The 16,228-nt window shown below is 48.6% G+C and overlaps 1 protein-coding gene across 3 annotated transcripts in view; it reads right to left on the bottom strand.

Moving 5' to 3' along the window:
- Positions 1–16,228, bottom strand: part of EIPR1 (EARP complex and GARP complex interacting protein 1) — a 120,332-nt gene that overhangs the window by 102,448 nt on the left and 1,656 nt on the right. For 2 of the 3 annotated variants that reach the window (XM_077844261.1, XM_077844263.1), the window contains exon 2: positions 3,226–3,309. The exons of the other annotated variant lie outside the window; for it this stretch is intronic. In XM_077844261.1, coding sequence (XP_077700387.1) covers positions 3,226–3,309 — 84 coding nt within the window. The remainder of the gene's footprint in view (positions 1–3,225; positions 3,310–16,228) is intronic. 3 annotated transcript variants of the gene reach the window in all.

Below are 16,228 nucleotides of genomic sequence, written 5' to 3'. Positions count from 1 at the left end.
GTTGGGCGTCTGTCTCGGCCCAGGACGTGATCCTGGGGCCCTGGGATCAAGTCTCACATCAGGCTTCCTGCTTAACAGGGTGTCTGCTTCTCCCTCTGCCCCTCCCTGCTTGTGCTTGCTCTTTTTCTCTCTTGAATAAATAAAATCATTAAAATATAAATAAATACATACATACATACATACATACATACATAAAATCCCCCACTGGACAGCCAGTGAGCACGTGCCCTCTGTGGAAAGAACCCCACCTTCCCCACCTTCCCATGAAGGAGAATCCAGAAAGATGAAAGACTCCACGCACACTCATCCTGCTCCCAACACGGAACCCCGTGCAAACTACGGACAGAAAGTAAAGCAGTTCATCTGACAAAAAAAGGCCAGCAACTGTGACAGCTCCAAAAACTTTCAGAAAATAGCACAGCTGAATTAATTGGGACTGATTCAGGGACTGGCACTTTCTAGGGAATTAATGACTGCCCAGGAGCTGATGGCCCCAGGCAAAGCCAGAAGCCATTAACCCTCACCAGCCAGCCAGCAGCCAGCCCACCAGAGGCCTGTGAGCAGGACCCCCCAAGCCCCCCACACCCCCCACCCCACCTCCGCCTGGGCGGCCTGATCTGGGGCCGCCCCCATTACCAGCACCAGCAGAGCCCCCAGCACCAGCACCATCTGTGTGGGTATCTGCGGGGAAGCAAGCAGGACGCCCTTAGTTCGCAACCCTGACCACCTATGCTGCAGGGCAAGGGGCAGGAGGCGGAAGGGGAACAGCTGTGTTTCTGCCACATTCCAGCTCGCTCATCTGTGAAAACCCTCACAACTGTGCAGGGCCAACCCCCCACCTGCCTAGAAATGGGGTCGATGACATGCGTCCACTGAAGTCACGGGTGTGAGACTCGTCCCCACCCAGTCCTAAGCAGCTCCCCCACTTCCCCATCCTGCAGGTGAGTGTGTCTCTGACCCTTGGCCGACGGGCCGCCCCTGGGGCACAGGCCCCACTTCGCTGGCCTATCCCAACACCTGGCTGTGGAGCCGGCCACCCCCAGCGTCGGCAGACAAGCAGGAGGGGCCGCAGGAGCCGGGGTGCAGAGGGGCCAGTTGTCATCACTGGCAAATGCACCAGGTAATCATGTTATAACCAGAACATTAGTGGGCAGGGCGCCTGGGCAGCTCAGGGAGAGGAGTGCCCGACTCTAGGTTTCAGCTCAGGTCAGAATCTCAGGGTCATAGAATCAAGCCCTGCTTCTGGCTCCACACTCCATGGGGAGGGAGTCAGCTTGAGACTCTCCCTCTCCCTCTCCCTCTCCCTCTCCTCTTCCCCACCCCCCACGTGGACTCTCTAATAAATAAGCCTTTAATAATAATAATAATAATAATAATAATAATAATATCATCATCATTGGGAAGCAGAGGAAGGACGGTACTGCTTCTAGAGAGCAGCAGGATGGGGAATGCTGTGCTCACGCCTCCCGGGGTTGGGGGGTGGGTCCTCTTGGCAGCCCCGGCTGGCAGCCAGCCTCTGAAGACACACGTGCTGCGTGTGAGGGGAACCAAGCCCATCACGCAGGAGAGAACACAGGTTGTACAGAGGAGGAACATGCACAGGACATGTGAGCAGAGCACGTCATGTGTGAGGGGAACACGCACACGCACACGCATGCTGTGAGCGAGGGCCCATTAGGCACCCCCTCCCTCAAGCGAGCAGCAGCCCCCAGACTGCACGAGTCCCTCTTCCCTGAGAGACAGCCACTGGAAACCATTTTCATAAATAAACCATTCTCACCTGACATTCTTCCAGAAGAAAAGTGACACACACACATGGTCAGAAAAATGAAAATTACCTCACAAATGTTTGCATTACCAAAGGTAACCAGGGTCAAAGTGTGAGGCTTTTTGACCTGTTTCCTCCTAGTCTTCACTGTACATAGACACTCAATTTTGTACTTTATCCACAGCTGTTCTACTTGAGGTATAACTGATGTGACATAACATTAGTTGACATATATGCCTAATGATTCAATGCTTGTGTCTACTGAAAAATGATTTACTTTTCTAACATAATTGCGATCACACAATATATACTATTTTAACATTTCTCTGAATCGTCTAACGATTCTTAAATTACGAACCATACAAAAAAAAAAAATTACGAACCATACGAGTTTTATAATTTAATGAGCGCAGTCAATGACAACCACTGCACCATGAGGAACCAGGTTCAATCAGATCCAACCAGGAGAATCTGCCAGCATAGACAGCAGCTTCAACCAAACTAACACAGGCACATTTTGTTTGCTTCTAATTGTTTTGCAATTATTTGTACCATTACAATAATATTCCTTGCATATAAAGCCTTCCCTATGTTTTGGGTATAGGAAATGAGGGTTAAGTAATATAAACATTTATTTATAAAGCTCTTATTATATGTCACCAAATCAGTTGCCAAAATGATTACGCCAATTTAAAATCCCTTGTCAGCAATACGAGGGTGGCAAGTTCACTACACACACCCAGCACCAAACACTCTTTCACAGCTATGTTAAAGCTACTCCCCTGTGTGACAGTGGTACCTGGGCAGAGGCCCTGCACCAGGTCACGTGGCCTTTGGTGCTTTTCCCCAGGATCCAACAGTACACATCTTCGCAACATCCTCAGCGTCTGTGAGGTACAGAAAGCGGGCCGCTTTATCTCTATCTCAGTGATGAGGAAAATGAAGTCCAGCAAGGTTAATCCTGTGTGTCAAGGTCATATGTGTGCGTCAAGTCATGAACTGAACGCTGATCTGTGAGCAGACAACACTCTCTACGACAGTGGCCTGAACAGCCACTCCAGGTGCTGGAGCGGGTAGCAGCAAAAGCCTAGAACTTGATGGTTTACAGGCCCACCCAGGCTCAGCTGGGAAGAATGCTGTCAGCACCTCGCATGGCCACCCACTGGCCCGGGCAGAAGCAGGGGTGCCGACCACGTCCCCTGGACTGCTTCCCAATCACTTACACAGCAAACCCTTCATAACTACAAACAAAAACTATGACAGTGATGCTACACAAAGTTTAAATTATTGAACTCAGTTATTACATACAGTTGGATATTTAAATCCCAATGCAATTTTATTTTGTTTGTGTGGCACTGATTTTCTCAAATGTTACTTGAAAAATCAAGAGCAAAATGGTTATAAAACTAAGAATAGTCTTAGTAATTAACATGTATACATATGTCAAAAATAGTTACCTGATTATCATATTTAAGAGACTGCGTCCCAACCAAAAACCGAATGGCATCTGTTTCTGCAGTCTGAGGTGTTAGAGCACGTGCCTGCGGGACGAAGGAAAATGCACACATGTTTATGAAGTTAGATTTCACAGTTAGAGATTAAAAAGGCAGTTACCTCCTCTACTGCTGCTGGAGTATCAATTAGTACAAAGTGCCCGCCACACAACTTAGAAACGTCTATGCAAAGCCTTTATCTGTTTATACTTTATGACACAACAATTCCATTCAAATGTAAATGGAAACAATTATAAATGAGCATAAAAAATAAGCAATAAAGATATAAATGGTATTTTTAATAAAACCATAATTTTCAACAGAAATAGATTGATAAAACAAATCATCCTTCACCAGAACAGCAGAAAACGGCTCCCAGCAACAGCAAGGCAGCCTCCAGCAGAGGATAACTATACAAACTACACAAGATACTCTGAATTTGTTTCAAGGTCTCAGAAGCTACCACAGTGGTGAATGAATGCCCAGATCTTGGAAAGGAAGGAGGCTTAGAAACACAAGCCTGACCTCTGCGCTCCTCCTTCAGCTGGAGGTATCTGTCGTCTGGAAACTGTTGCTAGCAGCTGACACTGAGGAAAACCTCTGACAGGCTCATGGGTGGAGGGTACAGACGAAGCACAGGGCCCACCACAGAGAAAGGCCAGCGAAGCACTACGTACTGGGTCAGGGACCCGTAGGGCACAGGCCAGAAGTGAAGGTGAACTAGAAGGAGGTCAATCTGCACAGAATAATGCTCCAGGTCATCTTGGTCCATGACTGGATTTTAAGTGATCTGAGCAGACTGGTGCTCCAGAGCCAGCCAGCTACCCGCCAGAAGTAACAGTAAACCCTCTGGAGGAAGACAAAGACATCCAAAGTTTCCATTGTTTTTTTCCCACGATGTCAAACACTCAATCAAAAATCACTGGTCATAAAACAAGTCAAAATAATATGATCAAAAGCCAAACAACAAACAACAAAAAGAGGCCTGCCAAGCATTCAGATGATCAGGTTCTCTGGGAAACAAGCTGTAAAACATCAAGCTTTGTGCACAGATTTGCTAGGAACACTCTTGGAAACGACACCATGGAAGAAGCAGGAGTGAAGGCATGAAGGAAGCAAGACTGTGCAGAGGACACAGAGGGACCGCAATGCCATGGGGAGGCTGGAGATGGGGTGGCCCCCCAGAGTGGAGCCGTCATGGCCAGGCCCTTCTGCTACCCAGCCCCCACCCCCATCCATCAGTCATTAGAGGCAGGCTGTCCCTGGAGAGGGGTGTGACTTAGGACAATGTGGCTCTGTTCAGCTGAGGGCAAACTCTAAAGCAGGACCCACTTAGAGCTATCAGCCACTCATAATCCCAGAATCTGCTGGACTTCTGGAAAGAGAAATCTGGGTGGTGCACCACAGCAGGAATTACAATACCTAGGCTACATAGGTTCAATAATTAAAAGACAAAATAATTTCAAGTGAAGAGTCTGAGGCCTAAAGAGGAAAACTGGTTACTATTAGTGTTGTGACTAGTATTTCAGGCTTACAAAATCAAACCTGGCTCTCTTGCAATACAACCAGTAACTGCCTAGATCAAGTCCCTATATCCCTATAGCTCATGCTTTGATGCCTAGGGGAAGCAGAATAAGGACCCCTCTAAAGTGTCCACATCTCTATTCCAATCCCCACAACCTGTGCATACGTTTATTTATATGGCAAAGAGACTTTGCATGTGTGATAAGGTTAAGGATCTTGAAATGGAGAGATTATCCTGAATTATCTAGTCACATGGGTCCTTAAAAGCAGAAAACCTTTTGTGGCTGTCAGCAGAGAGATCTAGCAGAAGAGAGAACCAGAGGGGCGCCTGGGTGGCTCAGTCGGTTACGCATCTGCCTTGGGCTCAGGTCGTGATCTCAGGGTCCTGGGATCAAGTCCCATATCGGGCTCCCTGCTCAGTGGAGAGTCTGCTTCTCCCTCTCCCTCTGCTCCTCCCCCTTACTTGTGTGCTTTCTCTCTCTCAAAATAAATTTTTAAATCTTTAAAAAAGAGAGAGAGAACCAGAGAACCAAGAGGTGTTAGCATGAGAGGGACGCAGAAAGCCTACGAAGGGTGCAAGCAGCTGGGAGGATGGGGGCAGCTGCTGCGGACTTTGGAGATGGAGGGACTCCATGGACTGAGAAGGCGAGGTAACAGATCGTCCCCTGAGGCTCCAGGTCCCCGCCCCACCAAAGCCTGGATTTAAGCCCAGTGAGGCCCATATTGGGCTTTGGAACTACAGAATGGTAAGGTAGGAAGTGCTGTTCTTTTAAACCATTAAATTGGCACTGACTTGTTATGGCAGCAATGGGAAATGGCTATCGCCCTGCACAGTTCACTACATGGGCCACTGTCCACATGCTCTCTTCCCACCTGCAGCTAGAAACAGGCATAACACCCCGCTTCCTCCTCTATAACATCTAATTCCTATGTGTTTTTCTCAATTTCTTGATTCATTCATTTTAACACAGGGTAAGAGAAACAGTATAGCAGTTGTCCTAACCATTCAGTCTGTCTGGTTTAGACTTGGTTTCCATGACTGGGGTGAACCACAAGACCTTCTGAGTGTCCTCTACCAAAAGGTCTGGAGACAACGATTTCAAGTCATGCTCTCAGAAAATGCAATCACAGCACCTATGGCCCCACACCTCCTCACAAAAACGTCAACTGTTTTGTGTTCCTGGCACAGAAACATCAACTATCAGAATACATTTCGGTAACACCAAGAAAATACACATCCAGAGCAGTGTTCACATTATTAGATATTCTAGCCAATGGGCCTACAACCTCTTTGACAAACTAGAGTCTTAGACCTCTTTGCAAAACTGATTAATTCTTTGTGAATCTATATATTTTCTGCCAAAAATGTGCATATCTACGATTAGAATTTTGCACATTAATACCAGCAAATTAACAGACCCCCTGAATCCTATATAATTTGAACACCACTTGGTTAGAGAAAAATGGTGAGGAAGCGTCTACATCGTCACAGAGACAAAACCCCGGCTGCTCCAAAGGCAGAACTCAAGTCAACAGAGGGGATGCAGGACTGGCTCCACCTTCAAACAAGAATGCTAAGACTCAGATACAGGGACATACCATCACCTCAACAGAAAAAGCCTGAAAGTCTCCAAAACAGGGCCCAGAAAAGGATTTATCTGAGAGGAAATGATGACTTTACATGAAGACTTGTCTATGCTTCAAGTCAGCAATACCGAGCCGACTACACAACCCCTGCCCAGTGGCCATGCTGTGGCAGGTCCCACAGATGGGAAGTGACCCGTCCTGCCCTCAGGAAACTCACTGGTGCAGGCAGCAGACAAGGCCCAAAACCAAGCAGGTGGGAAAGGACCGTGCACCAGAGCCGGCCCAGACCACAAGACAGCAAATCCACATTTATCAAAACACAGCCAGGAGCTCAAGTCCAGGCAGAAAACAGGACCTAACACCATCACCGTAAAACAGAAGATACCAGAAAGAAGTAAATTGTATCAGGCCATTGGACGGAACGGAAGGGCAGCTTGGGGCCGCAGAGGCTGCTGTGTGTGTAACAACCCAGCATCCAACCTGCTTCATTCTAAAGTAATTTACGGAGCCCAGAACTGCAGCCCCGCGCAGGGCTGACGGTGAGCGTGCGAGGAAATAAAGTCTAAGAGATCATCGGTTTCAGACACAAAAGCTACCGTGGTTTAGAGAAGACCCTTCTTTCTTAAAAACCTAAAGAGGAGGGGGCTCCTGGGTGGCTCAGTCAGTTGGGCATCCGACTCTTGAATTCAGTTCAGGTCATGATCTCAGGGCCATGAGATGGAGCCCGCGTTGGGCTCAGTGCTCAAGATTCTCTCTCCCTCTGCCCCTCCCCCGGCTTGCAAGTACACACACTCTCGCCAAAATAAATCAATAAAAATAAAAAACTGAAGAAAATTATTCTGACAAAAAAATCTAAACTGAATCTTTAAAAATTACAGTGAAATCTTAAAAACATTTAATCTAAGATCTTGGGATGCCTGTGGCTCAGAGGTTGAGCATCTGCCTTCGGCCCAGGGCATGATCCTGGGGTCCCAGGATCAAGTCCTGCATCGGACTCCCTGCGTAGGGCCTGCTTCTCTGCCTGTGTCTCTGCCTCTCTCTGTGTGTTTCTCATGAGTAATGGATAAAATCTTTAAAAATAATAATAATCTAAGATCTTTTTAGTACATTAGGTAAAATTATAATAATAATTTAACTCTGGCCAATTGGGTAACATATGTATATCCATCCGTAATTCTGGTCCTTTGATGAAGTGAATGATCAAATGACCTTCCTAAGTCTAGTCATAATGATGACTTTGAGGTACTCCAATGACCTCATTATTATAAGATCAAATTTTAGGGTGTAAGATGTCACAAAACAGCTCCATGTATTTTACCTTGCTTCATCTCCACATTCAATGAAGGAGACCCAAAGTCAGGAGGGATAATATTATTCCTACTTAGAAGACAAAAACACTGAGGACCAGAGAGGTTAAGTGACTTAGTCACAATCACAAAGCTCCTAGAGAAGAACCACCCTGACCTGTAGCCTTGAGTCTGGTTCTTTACTGTTATGGTGACGCAGGGACCTGGCAACACAAGTAAGATATGTATATATGAGATTGAAGGTAGAGTATGGGTCACGTTATTATCATCCCATGACCTGTTCCCAAAAGAAAGGCCACGGTGCTTTCCTGACACAGCTCTTTCCCTCTATCTCACCGTGTAGTGAGCCAACGCAGGACAACTAGAGATGCTGTCAGTGGGGCAGGGCCATGGGAGCACTGGAAAGTTCTACTCCATGACAGGCGCAAATCCTAGAATCTCCTGGTACCGCCAAGTACCCAGAACTCCCTTGGGAAATTCAAGATTGTAGTCATGTGTTTACTAATCTGAGCAAGTAAACACTTCCTCTAGTTAGTGTCCAGCCTGCTTCCTCACCTGAAATGCCCCTACCCCCCTAACCCCCCCTCCACGAGCACACCTCGGGCAAGGTCAAGGTGCTGCTGGAGGCTAGCAGGTGGGGCAGGACCTGTGCTTCAAGCCGCAGAGACCTGGTAGGTTTAACCTGCTACACCAGTGGTCTCCTCCTGGAAACGGCATGTTTATAGAGAGCTGCCTCTAGTTCATCAAGACGACCCTGCCCGCCTGCCCGCCTGCCCGGAGATGGAGGCGCCCCTGCCTGCCCACCTGCCCAGAGGAAAGGGGCGTCCCTGCCCGCCTACCCGGAGATGGGGGCACCCCTGCTGCCTGCCTGCAGCACAAAACATTGAGCAGTCCACTCTCTTTTTCTGTCACTCTCTTCTCTGGCTTCTTCCCCTCAACTGGGAAAACCCAGTCACAAGTCCCCTCATCCTTTGAAAATATCTTCCACCTTGACTCATCTGCTTCTCCAGCTGCTGCCAGACCTCCACTCTTCCCGTCGCTGATGGTGGCGTAGACAGGGAAAGCCCTCGTCGACTCTGACCGACTGCCCCCCTTCTGACAACCTGGCCCCGCTGCACCACCCTGCAGCACTGGTCTCGTGGTTCCAGGCATTGCAGCCGCCAGACACCCCTGACACAGGGCCGCTCTGTCCCTTGGCCCCCAAGGACCCAGTACATCACCACCCATCCCCCTGCTCTCGCTGTGGCTTTGTGCCCACACTTCCTTCTAGCAAACGCCCCTCCCCGCCCGCCCGGAGATGGGGGACCTCCTGCTGCCTGCCTGCAGCACTGTCACCAGGTCCGTGGTGGAGCCCCCGGCACCGCTCTGTCAACTGCACTGACCTGAGGCCCCTCCCCAGGCCTGCGCTTCTGGCCATCAGCCCCTCGCCGCACCCCCTCCTGCCTACCAGGCCTATGACATGGGAACCCCGAACCCCGCATCCTGCCTTCTCTCCAGACACACCGCCACCCCTCCCCACACCTTGCTTGAACTACATTTTCACAACCTCTTACTCAACTTTCCAGACATGAGTCTTTATTCCAGTTCACCCTCCCCTTCCCATCTCAACAAGTCAAATCGGGACCTCAGGTTTCCGAGCAGTAGGTTAATGTCTTCATTTCACTCTTCCAAACCCTAGGGAATTACACAAAAGCAAGGAGAATAAAAGCAGAAACAGCGACTATCTTCAATGAAACTCGGAAACATCTATAATCCAAACACACACCATAAGAACAAAGACTCAAACGCAGAGGTGAGAGCTGAGAAGGGTCTGAAGAGTGCGCGGGCAGCGACACCCCCCAAGAAGACAGGTGCACAGGTGTCAGTGCAGGCACTGCAGGGATGGGACGGCAGGACAGGCACACGGCTGGTGGCAGGGCTTGTGCCTGGGCTTTGGCAAGAGTCAGAGCAGGCCGGGCAGCCAGGCAATCCCGCCTGGAAGCACGCTGGCCCCACGGAGTGGAGGGGGTGCCGCACTGTGGGGAGCCCACCCGGGCCACCATCTTCACCAGGGATGAATGAGGGCTGCAGAATTCACCCACAAACCAAAGCCTGGGCTGCAGGAATTCCTGCCAGCCTGGGGCTCGGGCCTGGCCCGACTCCACATACAGATACCATGGCAGCTGGACAGGAAGGCTCGCCATGAGAGCCCAGGATCAAAGGAGCCCAGGAGCCCTGCGAGGATACCACCAGGAGGGACAGCCAGGCAAGGACAGCGGGAAAAGACCTCAGAAGATGCACACGTGCTGGCCGCACGCTGCCACAGGCCGCCACAGAAGAGCCGGAGTTCATGCTATGCACACCAGCACACAGCTGTAAACCTAACAGAGCAATCAGCCTTCAAGGAGAGAGAAAAAAAGAACAGAAAAGTAAACGGGGGAAAAAATCAAGGCACGGCTGGGAGACGATAGGGCAGGACAACCACAGGCAAGGCCAGGGAAGAGCGAAGCCGCCACAGGAGGGGCCCCCACACGCAGCAGGGGATGGGAGCAGGGCTGAGAAAGAGTCCAGAGAGTGTCAGGTAACAAAAGACATCAAGTTCAAAACCATGAGATACCCAGAAAACAGTAAAGTCAAGAAGTCAATGTTCAGAAAAAAATTCGTGGTCTAAATGCTTCCATTAATAAAAAAGAATGAAAACAAATAAAGTAGGCACACGACTGAGGAGTCTTAGAAGAACACCCGACGCGGTGCCCCCACACTGGCCTCCGGGAGGGAGGGCTGCCGGGCTTGGGTTTGGCTCCTTCCCCGCCGTGTTCCACGGCGGAGAGTAATGCCTGGCACGCAGTAGACCATCGGTACCTGGCAACCAAATAAACGCATTTCCTAGGAAAACACAAATTACCACACCTAACCTCAAAAGAAGAAATCAGAACAGCTAGTGACCACAGATCCAAAAGCCAGTGTCGGGAGAGTGCCCGAGGCTCGGGAACAGGCAAAGTGGACACGCCCAAGCCACCTCAATGGGCCACAGCGGGTCTGCCAAAGGACCAACGAAGAACCAACGGCCCTCCCAACCAGAGAAGGTCTTCTTTTTTTTTTTTTTTTTAAGATTTATTTAGGTATTTGAGAGAGAGAGAGAGAGAGGAGGGGCAGAGGGAGAGAATATCCAAGCAGACTCCCACTGAACGTAGAGCCTGACACAGGGCCTGATGCCATGACCCTGAGATCAGGGCCTAAGCCGAAACCAAGAGCCAGACACTTAAACTACTGAACCCCCCAGGGCCCCGAGGAGGTCTTCTCAAGGCCAAAAGTTTCTAAGAAACAAGCGTGCAGGAGAAAAATCATCTTGTTTGTAGAGACTTTTGAAATGTCATAAAGAACTACGGTCCTGTTAACTGAGAATTACAGATTCAACTCAAACCCAGAAAGCTGATCGCTCCTGCCCTGACGCTGAGAATGCGTGTGAAGCCATCTGTAGTCTCACTTATACTATTTCAAATTCAAACAATATTGGAGAAACATCTGAAACAAAAATTATGATCATTAATAGACAATAACGTATACAATATTCAAATAAACAACAAATCTATAAAGCGTAACTGTATGACCTTTGTGTTGAAGTGCGAGACCGTTCAGATGCAGGGTCTTAGTACCGAGTTCAGAAGCAGCCAGTCCATTTCCCATCTGACCACGGTTATGGTATGTCCTATAAAATAACTCCCCTCCCCTTCAGAAAAGAGCCCTAAAACTCGGCCAAGGAGCGGTAGTAGTATTTCTTGTCTTAATGTAAATAGACTTCCGTCATCATCTTGCAAGTAAGCATGATAGGATCAGCACACCCTGGGTTGTCTAGGCTTGCAACAGAAACACAGTACAGAAGGATGAAGACTGGGAAGAGGAATACCCAGAAGAGGAACCAGAGCTGTACCAGCAGTGCCGAGCCAGCAAGCACAGCATTGACCGGGAAATTCGGGATACGCATGTACAAAAATAAGGATTAAACTTAAAATTCTCGGTGGCTCAGTGGGCTAAGCATCTGCCTTTGGCTCAGGTCACAATCTCAAGGTCCTGGGATCGAGCCCCATATCAGGCTCTCTGCTCAGAGGAGCCGTCTGCTTCCTTCTCTGCTTCTCCCCCTGCTTGTGAACACTTCCTGTTTCTCTATTAAATAAATAAGCGCCACCTGTGTGGCTCAGTGGCTGAGCATCTGCCTTCAGCTCAGGGCGTGACCCGAGGTCCCGGGATTAGTCCCATATCAGGTGTTCCGCAGAGAGCCTGCTTCTCCCTCTGCCTGTGTCTCTGCCTCTCTATCTCTATGTCTCGAATGAATGAATGAATGAACAAATAAAATCTTTTTTGAAAAACCTAAAATTCAAATTGTTCTTGGGCAAACATCCTGAAAAGCTGCCTAAACAAGTCTAAATCAAGAAAAATACACACAAGTCTTTATATCCTAACTTCAACATTCTCTGTATCTTGACTTCGATGCTTTAAATTAATTGTATGTTTACTAATGATCCATTGATGTGAGTTCACAGGCTGCTAAGTCCCGTCCAGTCCAATCTTCTGCCCAATGCAAGAACGCTCTCAGGACATACCTCCTAACTCCCAGACAGACATGCTCCTCAAAAACCGTACGCTGACCACCTAGTACCACAAATAAATTCCACACTTCCAGCAGGGATGTCAAGACCTCCTCCTGCCCAATCCTATCAGAATCTCATTTATTCTTTCCTATAATGATACATCTCCAGCTTCAATACACCAACAAGCAGCCCAGGGAGCCCGGGCAGTGCAGAATCTGATTCTACAGGTCTGCCTCCGGGTGACATGGCTGCCGCTGGCTGGGGACACTCTGAGCTGCATGGTCTACACAGCCTTCCCGACTTGGCCGTCGGAACTCCCCAGTCTCCATGGCCACAGAATCGGTTTCACGTTGTGGAACAGACTTTACAGGCCAGACCTTCCCACCTCTTCTGCCATAGCAGAAGGGTGGAATAGGGCTAAGTCAGTATTCACCCCAACACAGTGGGATGTGAACTGTGACTCTCAGAACCACCACGGAGGAAGCCCCACCATGTTACAGGCCTCAAGGGCGGGCCGTGAGGACCAGGCTCTAGGACTCATCAAGGTAGCTCCCCAGCACCGGGAAAAACGGGAGCAGCTAACACTGCCTGTGAGGCTCCCGGGCCGGCATCCAGGGGATGAGGATGCCCTTGCCCATCCCATCCCATCCCAGATCGCCTTCCCCCTCTCCCCACATCTGCAAGCTGGAGCACAGACCACCTCTCCAGAACCAAGAAGGAAAGAGAGCGAGGGTATCAAGTGAGGGAGCGACAAGGAGCCATGACCATCAGTGAGGCTACGAGCCTGAGGCACCAGTGGGTCTCACAGCAAACTAGCCCAGAGCGACATGCACTTAGGTACCCAGAGTCGTGCAAACACACAGATCCCATCGAGGAAAAAAATCAGATGCATAAATACACATGTGTACATATGCAAGTTACATAAAGACACAGAAATTACATACACACACGTACATACATATCCAACGTGAGCCACATAGTTTGGAGGAAGAAAAAAATATTATAAAAAGAAAAGCGAGTGAGTGAGCTGGAACATGTCTGAGGTTTCTATGTCCATAACATAAACAAACAAATGATAATAAAAACCAAGCATCAAAATCGTCTCCACAAAACATGAGAGACACCTAACTCTGGGAAACGAACAAAGGGTAGTGGAAAAGGAGGTGGGGGGGGGGGTAGGGGTGACTGGGTGACGGGCACTGAGGGGGGCACTTGGTGGGATGATCACTGGGTGTTATGCTATATGTTGGCAAATTAAACTCCAATAAATAAATAAACAAACAAACAAACAAACAACTCAAAAAAACAAAATCGTCTCCAGATTGCACTCCGCATGGCTGAGCTCTCCAGGCTTCCCCTAAGTCCTGCTATATCCCAGGAAAACATTCTCCTATATTCCTTTTAACTACATAAGCAAAAGCATGACAGTCGGTTGAAGAGCAGTGGAACGTCAGCCGCCTGACCCCTCTCAGATGACCCACGTGCCGGGGCAGGCGGTGTGGCCTGCACACCGGCTGCAGTCTTGCTCACAGGCAGCTTGCACACGGGGCTGAGACTGCCTCGCTCCCAGCTGCCAGTCACCTCGACTTCACCTTGACCGATAAAGTGACTTAGCCAACAGGTCTTATGCACCTGCTGGGAGACAGAAAGGAGACGAGTCCTCTCTGAGCCCTGTGGCCCTCTGAGAGGAAGGTGAGGTCTGCACTTGAATGTCGCCTCTGGCCTCTGCTACAGAGGTCAAAGGACCTGAACATGGAGGTGCCAGGTGTCTTGTTCTGAATAAAAGGCCCCAGAGAGCAAAGAGACCTTTGAGCAGGAAGGATCCAGGCCTGAGCCCAATACTCTAACAGCTATAAGAGGTCTCTCTAAACCACGGAGCCCTCTGCTTTAAAATGGAAAAGAACAAGCCCGGGGATCCAAGGACTGTGTGACAATTATGCGGCCCTGTCAGATGACTGGCACATACTACCTACTCAACTAAAGTCTAATGAAAAGTAAACACAAAAACCCCCACATGATGAAAGGGAGTCCACCTGAAGCAAAGGAGGAGGGGGGCACCGGGACAGATGTCTTCAGGAAAATGGAAGAGCAGAACAGACGGCCACCGTTCCCACGGACAACCAGACTGCGCAGGACAGGTGCAGCAGCTGCCAAGCATCAACACTCACCATAAGACACAGGAACAATGAAACAAATGGAAAAAGGAAGCACTTCACAACAGGGAAAAATGGAAAGCTGTACAAGAAGAAAAAAAAAAGAAATCACAGTACCCTTCTTGAATAAGCAGCTAAAAATATTTATATAACTAGAAAGATGAAGACCCTAGGGGTGCCTGAGTGGCTCAGTTGGTGAAGCATCTGCTTGGGCTCAGGCCATGATCCCGGGGTCCTGGGATCGAGTCCCATATTGGGCTCCCTGCTCAGCGGGGAGTCTGCTTCTCCTTCTCCCTCTGCTGCTCCCCTTGCTTATGCACACACACTCTCTCTCTCTCTCTCTGTCAAATAAATAAATAAAAACTTAAAAAAAAAAAAAAAAAGAAGACCCTCAATATAGATTTGGCAAGAATTGTGATAGAACTACATGAGCCTAAAGAAAGACAAGGGAGAGCATAGAAAAAGCTAAAAACCCTCAGGTAACAGGACATCCAGTCACCACATAATATCCAAGAAATAAAAGCAAGTGGGCAAAGACAAGACACAGTTTTAAGTTGAATGTGGTTGTCAGGGAATCAGATAAGATAGAAAAGGCGCGTTTAGGGCCTGCAGATCTTAATCAGATTTTCAGCAATTTGACATCTTAAAATACTAATAAGAATTACTTGGATTTTCTTAATTTTAAATAACAAAATCATAAAAAGTCAAGCTACTTTTTATGAGCTAAAAGATGTTAATTACATGATACCATAATGTCCCATAAACAGAAACGTGCTCAGCATTTCTATTTTAATGACCCCTGTATGGCACTCTTCTGCCTTTTATTTGCCATAGTAGGACCTCATTTTACCCTCAAGCCTCATTACCTCAGTCAAGGGTCAACAATCAGATCCCCATGTTCTTCTTCTTTTTTTTTTTTTTTTTAAGATTGTATTTATTTGACAGACAGAGAGCACAAGCTGGGGGAACAGCAAGCAGATGGAGAGGGAGAGCGAGAAACATCCTCCCCATGGAGCAGGGATCCCGACATGGGCCTCGATCCCAGGACCCCAGGATCATGACCTGAGCAGAAGGCAGGCGCTTAACCAACTGAGCCCCCCAGGCGCCCCTTCTGTTTACTGTAGTAATGAATTCTTCGAATCCAACAATATCAAGGTCCACAAGCTGTCCAAAATAAAGGGTAAAAATCTGCTACTTCTTTTAAGATAAAGGAGATATTCAGATAAAACATTTGATGCCGGAGGCAAAGATCCACTCCTTGATATTAATCTCAGGAAATGACATTTGTCATCTCAAGGATCCAACAATGAAGATCAAAACCTCTGGGTTATTTAGAAGATTTAATGAGACAGACGGTATTGGGTACACTGGAGGCAAACACACACTTTAGGAAGCACGAGGTCAGGAACCCTCCATCTCCCCATATGCCCCCACACACCTGCCCACACGAGCACCTTGTCCAGGAGAAGGCAGGGCAACTTTGTGGTTCAGGGGCCCTGAGGCTGGCTTGGGTTTGAGGCTTCCCTAGATTAGAGTCCCAAGTCTCACCTGCTGGCCAGACGGGCTATGCCCACACCACAGCATCCACAGGCAGGACTGAAAGAGTGAGATACGCCTGGGGACATCTCAAAAGCTGCTGTTGAGGCACGGTCCTGGGTGATCGAGCCTGTGGGCAAACCCCGTAACACAGCTCATCCTCACAGGACACTGATACCGCCTTATACGGACTGATCCATGAGAACTTTGTCTCATGGTAATAATTAGAACATTTCCTGAATGCTTATTAGGTGCCAGGCGCTGTGCTAAGTGCTTGAAATCACTGTATGAA

Source organism: Canis aureus, chromosome 12 (genome assembly GCF_053574225.1).
Source record: "Canis aureus isolate CA01 chromosome 12, VMU_Caureus_v.1.0, whole genome shotgun sequence".
NCBI classification, from domain to species: domain Eukaryota; kingdom Metazoa; phylum Chordata; class Mammalia; order Carnivora; family Canidae; genus Canis; species Canis aureus.
The sequence above is the reverse complement of the archived record's forward strand: the minus strand, read 5'-3'. Positions and strand labels throughout refer to the sequence as shown.